This window comes from Myripristis murdjan, chromosome 2 (genome assembly GCF_902150065.1).
Source record: "Myripristis murdjan chromosome 2, fMyrMur1.1, whole genome shotgun sequence".
Classification (NCBI taxonomy): Eukaryota; Metazoa; Chordata; class Actinopteri; order Holocentriformes; family Holocentridae; genus Myripristis; species Myripristis murdjan.
The window spans coordinates 9415001-9422500 of record NC_043981.1 but is presented as its reverse complement, the minus strand read 5'-3'; the positions used below and the strand labels follow the sequence as shown (position 1 = coordinate 9422500).

At 44.2% G+C, this 7500-nt stretch overlaps 1 protein-coding gene and 1 long non-coding RNA gene across 5 annotated transcripts in view; one reads left to right on the top strand and one right to left on the bottom strand.

The window, feature by feature from the left end:
* prox1a (prospero homeobox 1a) overlaps positions 1 to 6847 on the bottom strand; it is a 45215-nt gene extending 38368 nt beyond the window's left edge. The window contains exons 1-4 of the mRNA XM_030073811.1: positions 6716 to 6847; positions 1804 to 2218; positions 671 to 1303; positions 1 to 31 (exon numbers count right to left, since the gene is read on the bottom strand). The exon at positions 1 to 31 is cut by the window's left edge and continues 1199 nt beyond it. Of these exons, the coding sequence (XP_029929671.1) occupies positions 1 to 31; positions 671 to 1303; positions 1804 to 2139 (1000 nt within the window). The 5' untranslated portion in view covers positions 2140 to 2218; positions 6716 to 6847. The remainder of the gene's footprint in view (positions 32 to 670; positions 1304 to 1803; positions 2219 to 6715) is intronic.
* LOC115374738 (uncharacterized) overlaps positions 1 to 7500 on the top strand; it is a 99435-nt gene that overhangs the window by 59348 nt on the left and 32587 nt on the right. For 2 of the 4 annotated variants that reach the window (XR_003929655.1, XR_003929654.1), the window contains one exon: positions 1855 to 2930. The exons of the other annotated variants lie outside the window; for them this stretch is intronic. This is a non-coding gene — a long non-coding RNA (uncharacterized LOC115374738). Of the gene's footprint in view, positions 1 to 1854; positions 2931 to 7500 lie in introns of those variants that run through there. 4 annotated transcript variants of the gene reach the window in all.

Sequence of the window (7500 nt, the reverse complement as noted above, 5' to 3'; positions counted from 1 at the left end):
AGAACTTCTCCTGGAGCTGACGAAGCTGTTTCTGAATGACAGAGGTCCAAGAGGGTCATTTTCTACACCTGAGTATCACCGGTTACACGACTATATAATGTTATTTATGATGGGGACACCTAATGGGGAAAAAAATAAGAGAGGCTCTCCTCTACACTGCAGATAATCTCTATCAAGCCATTTAGTCTAATAAGTGTCATTTTCTTGATGCTAGTGGGCTGATCTGCCTTATTCTCCTTGTTTCAACATATTCATTCTTCAGAGAAATTCTTGAAACAAGTAAAATGAATTGGGTTTTATTGTGATTTATTTTGCAGTGTGAAACCAAAGTGGTTCAAGGTGTCAATAAGGTCAGGTGTAATACTCCCTTTTGATGACACCAGTTATGTTAAAAGGATATCTTGTTTTTTAAAGCATTTCGTTCAATCTTATTATCTCAGATTTCAAATGTCCCCCCATGCCCTTTCCTATATGCACTTTCTGTGCTCACCAGCATTGTTTCAAAGTGATAATCATAATATCATTTGGCCTTTCAATCGAGAGCTTGTTAGCCTTCTCTTAAAGCCCACAAAATCCAATGGCCTTTCTAGTTTTCAAGTGGTTTCTGATGCCAAACAAACTTCAGAGCCATGGTGAACTCTAATCCACTCTAAAGTCACCTGATACCAACCTGCATGTCCTCCAGCTGCAGTTTGAGCTGCCTTCTCTCCTCCTGTCTCTGCTCCTGCCTGGAACAAACCAGCTGGGTGAAGCTGTGCTGCTGCTGCGGCAGCCGTTGCTTCCTCTTATTCTCCCGGTAAACCTCACCAACGCCGACCACACCACCCCGTGACCCCGGGGAGCTCAGGAGGGTCGGTGGGCACTCGCTCCGGCTGTGGTTGTGGCCGCTGCTGTTGTGGTTGCTGGCATCCCCTCGGTGGTCGTTGCCACTGCCGTTGCTGTTGTTGCTGCCATTCTCATTGTCGCGGGCGTTCTCTTGGCCGTGGTCGCCGGTGCTGGTCCGGACCAGCGGCGAGTGGCTCATGCCGCGGATGATGTTCTCCACCCGTGCCCGCTTGGCGCGGAGGTGCTCGTCCGACAGCCTCTCCAGGTCGAAGGAGGAGAGGGAGAGGGCTTGGGAGGCAGGGTGGGAAGGGTGGTTGGGCGGAGGCGGCGGCCGTCCGAAGGAGGAGGTAGGAGGAGGAGGGAGAGGAGGTCCGGGGGACAGGCAGTCAGAGGGGCTGTCCCGGTCCCGGGAGGAGGAGTTGCTGCAGGCGTCCTCTGCCTGGATCTCTGAGCCTCCGCTGGACAGAGCTCCACTCCCCTGGGATGGAGGGATGGATGAATTAATGAATAAATGATCGGACAAATGATTTCAATATTGAATGATTCAGTGGACGATCGAGTAATTAGTTTGATTGAACAGTTGATTCAATAGGTAGACAAGTGAATGAAGGGATGATTCATTTAAAAATGGTTGAATGAATGATTTATTGAAAGGATGAACATGTACATTCAGTTGCAGAGCTGTGCAAAATAAGTGATACAGTTGAGTATCACCCTATTTTTCGCAATCCTGTATCGATTCTTTAGGCCCTTGTATTGATTTGTATCACCAGTCTACCCAGGTGCTATGCCGTAGTTTTTCATACGTTTCATCGTACCGTGACCCATTTATCGTGATACATACATGAACTGTATCGTGAGGTTTTTGCAAATACACAGCCAGACTCAAATGCGCATGTGTGTCTGTGTTTTTTCCACTCATGTTTGTGTGTCTGAGTCTGTGTGTATGTGTGTGTGTGTGTGTGTGTGTGTGTGTACCTGGAAGCCTGAGTCACTCCCTCCGTTCTTGCCCATGTTATTCTTCAGCAGCTGAGAGATGATGGTGGCACCAGGGAAAGGCATCATGGAGTCTTCGTACGAGTTGGCCCTCTTCAGCAACTTCCTCAGAACGTTCGACTTCTCCCCGTCACCATTGGTCCCCCCGTGGCCGTGACTGACCAATGAGCAGTCTCCGTCCTGATCGGGGCAGTGCGATTGGTTCATGCCGTTGAGCAGGGTCTCCCTGGAGCTACCCACAGTCCTTTTCACCCCAATGTCGACGCGTCGGCGCTTGGTCTGTCTGGTTAAGAGGGTGGTGCTGTCATGATCAGGCATCACGCAGGGCAGCTAAAGGGACATGACGAGGGGTCCTAACAGACAGACACACAGGAAGAGAGGAGTGTCTGCAGGTTTCCTGGTCAAAAACAGAGAGGAAAAAAAAAATCACTGTGAATTCTTGATTTAATCCAACTCTTGAGACAATGCAAAAAATCTCCATCTTAACAAGTCATTACTCTAAACCTCAAAATGTTTGATGGCAAAATTAAAACAAATTAGGGTCATTTTTAAATCATAGAGGTTAATTTAACATTAGGCAGGTCAGTAGTTTTGGGGGAGGGCGGGTCAAAGAGAAGACTAATAAGCTGTCAGCTCAAATAGGTAGATGAAATTATTAACAACTGTTTAATTATGTGAATTTGAAAATCTAACAACTCTGGTTTGAGGAGAAAGGAGGTGGAGGAGAAGTCGTGCAGGACATTTTGAATGCAGAGTAATTTAGTTCTAACATTCAAAACCGCTGTCAGCTGGTGGTGGCGTCCTGAGTCTTTCATTCAGAAAATAATAGTTCTTTCAAATGCCGAAGGCTCCATCGATGGGAGACATTTAATGTAATGCATCAGGTAAATGTGTTTTTTCCTAAAATAGACATTTTGTAATAGCTCTCCAGTAGAAAACACATCTAATGTTTGATAGTTGAAAAGGAACACCACAAACAAACTAGAAGAAGAGACCCTGATTAACATAACAGAGAGACCGTACCCAGCAGAAGATATTACAATCAGTGCTGGTGAACCATCAAAAAAAAAAAAAAAAAAAAAATTACACAAGCAACTTTGAAGCTCAAAACAACACGCCCATCAAAGGCAAAAGGGCAGCCACTTTTATTGATCACGCACCAAGCAAAAAATATAAAAATGGAGACTCACAATGAGTTTCCTGACCAGCAGCCCTGGGAACCACTGTGAGAAAAATACATTGTTCAAAATAGTTCAAGGAGATATTCCCACAGAGAAGTAACACCTGCCTGTAATAACCAAAATAATTTTCCATTTCCTCCTCGTCCCCTGAGGGGCAACCTTGATTTCAGCATCTTGTGAGGAACTGTGAAGAATCGACAGCCTCTCTTTTTATTGTCAGAAGTATTTCTCTCCAGTCTTAGGCAAAAGGCAGGATTCCTCTCCCTTTTTTGCGTTTGTTGTTTTTCCAGCCTTTTCATTTCCTCAAGCGATTTCTAAGAGGTGCAAACCCATAATATGTGCAATGAGCTCATGTTACATTTGTAAAAGTGCAGTGAATTTTGCAGCTTTTAGTACTTAAATCAGTTTAGGAAAAGAGAAATTCCAGTACATACAACCACTAGAAGTTTTGACTATTTCTCTGGGATTAATAAAATACTCTTTATCATCAAGTATAACTTGACTGGGATTGAAATGTCTTTTCTCTTGTCCATCATAGAGCAAGCGCAGAGGGACATTCATGGCGGTTGCTCCAGACGAGGCCGCTTCTCCTCTGAAAATATCCCAAATCAAGGATTTTATTCTAATTCCATTTCACTGGTTTAACAGGGATTTGAGTCCCGATGAAAAAGCCAGGGAAAGGAAGCTTCTCTGCGGACGCTGTGGAAATGTCTCAAAGTATCCCGGGGGGTTTAAGTCGAAGAGCCGGTTTTATCCTCGTCTAAAGACATCACATATAACACGATTACACTGATTGAGATACTTGTGGCTTGATGAGAACGCAACAAATCTCCCTCAGAAGATGCAGGGAATCATAATGGAATCTATGAAAACATGATTTCTTTAGGAAAGGTGCGGGTCAAGGCTGACGGGATAAAGAGGGCACCCAATTCAGATGTCCCAAAATATTTTGAGCACAGGCGATTTAAGCCTGTTGTGTCTTGCTTGTGGATGTTTGCTTGAATCATTTAGAGCATCGTAACGACTTAATAAAGTTGGAAAAAAAAATAGCACAAAAGCTGCAGCAAATACAAGCATCGGACATAGACAGATGGTGAAAATTAGTATCTGCTTACACTTGTGCTTACACAAACACACACTCATACAGGCAGCGTTTTTCCATGTTATGTTTGCATCTGTTTTGCAAGTGATTTCAGGGTCAGGTCTAGGGAAATATTTCACAAATTAAAGCTGCTTCCGACAACAGTTTCGTAGCGCTGCGCCTGCATTCATGGGAGTTCAGCAGCCTTGTCGTGGTGTTAAAATCCACCGAAAACACAAAATGTTTTTCAGCTGTTAAAATAAAATTTGATTTAACACACACACACACACACACACACACAAACACACAGGCTGAATCGAGGACACAAATAAGATCCTTTTGCAACAGCTAACAAACAGTTTTGTTTGACAGACACTCTTCCTGCAGGAAATAGTTTCTAGGCAGGGGAGGAATTCTTACTTTGAATGTGACTCTGAGTTTTCATATTTTAGACGAGAGGCGATCAAAAAAAAAAAAAAAAAAGAAAAGAAAAGAAAAGAAAAAGAAAAGAAAGGGAAAAAATCACACTAGAAGCCTTCTGGGGACCGTAAAGCCCCTCAGCACAATGCCCAGCAATGACCCAGTTACACACACACACACACACACACATGCACTCACACATTGCTGTGCTCTCTATTTGCATTATTGGTTCTCCAGCAGTACTCTGGGCATAGGTCTGATGCACAGACACACACACACACATACAGCAAGAGACAGAGAGACAAACAGTTGAGATTACAGGGGTCCAAAGAGCGTTTCTGGTTTTGAGTTATTTTGAAACGTACGTCTGAGGTCAAATTCAGGGTGAGACTAGGGGGGGAAAACCTCCGGCCTTTCAGAACATAAACCACAAGCACGAGACACTAATTTTGATTCTAAAACACAGTAGATGTTTCCTCTCTGTATCAGTTTAAAAAAAAAAAAAAAAAAACTAACATCAGGCAAGAGAGGATGTGATGCCTTCAGTTAGATCACCTGCTCTGATTCAGTTCTGTGCTGTAAGTGTACTGTGTTATCTCTCAACGAAATATCACTGTAGTGCCTGGGCAGAAACTTCAGCCAGGACACAGAAGTGATTTTAATGCACATTTTAAAAAACCACCGTGGAGCTGGTGCTTGAGATTGTCCACAGAAGCCCGTGTGAAAGGTGACACTGAAACAAGATGTGAGAGAGAAAGGAGTGTGTGTGTGTGTGTGTGTGTGTGTGTGTGTGTGGTTTCTGTCAACTTTTGCTTTAATCTCAATTCGAGGCGCAGGAATAGCTCGCTCTGTGGCTGAGAGGTGAAATGGGAAGTGATCAGTGAATGCCGGCCAAACACTGGTACCTTTCATTTTAAAACCAATGCCGTGCGTCATGAATCGTCCGTGATGCCAAAAACTGAAGTTAACGTAGTTTTATGTCGCTGTAAGAATAAAGTGGAAAGCAGAGGCGGCTAAAACGCGGTTTATCCGTTTGCAGAATGACGTTCAGTCTGTTGTGGGCTAAATTCACACAAAACGCACCACATGGGATTTTCTGAAAATAAAACTTTTTAATTAAATTGTTCTTTTGTGTCTAACGAACTGGGTTCACAATTAACCTTTTTATTATTATTATTTGGCAACCTACATCTCTGAGGACCAAATTGTGTGCATATTCTTGTTAAAATTAGGCAAAAAGAGTGTTGAGGTAATGTGTTGAGGGAATCTGCTCGGTACTTCTGGCTGTGCGCGCTGAGCAGAGAGGACGGCTGTCCAGAGGTTGAGGCTGACACTTTTACGCACGACATTATCCAAACGGAGAGAGATGTCTGACATTGTCCGACCAACAATTTGCCCACATCGGCACATCAGGAGAAATCCACTTCTGACACACTGCAAATAAAAATGTCCAACACAACAAGGGATTTAGTCACACACTCAGGCTGTGCTTCTTAACGCAAGTGAAATTTGTGCCAGTGGGGTGAGACGATCCCACTTGTTCCCAGAGTGCTTTCACTTGTCTCAGGAAATTTTGTAGGAAGGAAGTGTCACCATCTGAGGACTGAAAGAAGCTGGCTTGCATTAATAACAGGAGAATTTATCTCACCCAAGTTGACAGATCTTTTCTACTTGTTTCAGGAAGATGACGACTTTTAATACTCAGCATTAGACTGACCGGAGCTGTTAAGCGGATATCTACAAATCACCAGAGCCGCCACAGTGACGATTATCAGTATCATCCAAAAGAAAGGCGAGTGGAGCGGAACTTGAAGTCAGTTAAACCCCTATCACCTACTAAAACTCGGAGATATGATAATTTTTGAACAAACTTAAATCAGTGATATCAAATCCTGTCTCGTCTGTCAGCCATAGAAGTCAAAATGAAAATGCGCGAATAACACGGCATCTAAACAATCAACTCAATATTAATATAGTTATTCCCGCAAATCTGCAACTAAACCTTTTCAGTCTGTAATGCAAAGCGGAGTCCGCAGCCTTCAGTCTGCATGAACCAGTAGTGGAAGTTAAGTTGGATATGTCGAATACACACACATACACACATACACACACACACACACGATGCGGTCGGACAAAACACACACATATACACACGTATCCACACGGAGCACTGTAATAATGATGGTGATAAGTAATAAGAGTGTGGACTTACTTGTCTCTCAGGCGTTTCTCCAAGTCGGTCCGTCGAAGAAGAGAGCGACACAAGAGAGAGATCCGCACTCCGTGTTGAGATCAATGCCGTAATTTACTACGGCAAAGTAGACAGACGCAGGCAGTGTGTGCGTGCGTGCGTGTGTGCGCGCGCGCGTGTGTGCGAGCGAAAGAGAGAGGGAGGGAGGGAGAGACAAAGTGAGAGAGTGAAAGGCACAGGAAGAGAAGGAGGGAGAGAGAGGGGGAGAGAGAGAGAAAGAGAGAGAGAGAGAGAGAGAGAGAGCGCCGCTCTCCTCCCGGGATGATAAGTGTTTAGTATCGAGCGCACCCGGTCCGTCCGCCACACTCGGTTCGTCGTGAATCCCCGCTCTCTCTCCCTGACCGACGGCAAGACTCAGTAAGAAACAAGAAGAGACGCACATGAAGGATACGTGAAGACGCTGCGTCATCGCCCCCGGAGTGAGGTAACGGCTCCACCTGACCAATAAGGAAGAGGAGCCGGGGACGGTGGATTTTATTTATAAAGAGCGCCCCGAAAACAGCGAGCCTTCAGACCGGAGAGGCAGATGGAGGAGAGAGGAGCGGGGATGTAGAGGAGGGTAAACCTGAAGTCAAGTTCACAGTTTTTTTTTCTTTTTTCTATTTTTTTTTTTTTTTTTTTCAATTAGCGGGACAGAGTTCAGCTGCCTAATTAGGCTGGCACAGATCTTACATGTATTTAACTGATCGATAAAAACAATTAGTGACTTTTTTTTTTTAGGCAAAAGACAAACTAATATTTCTTTT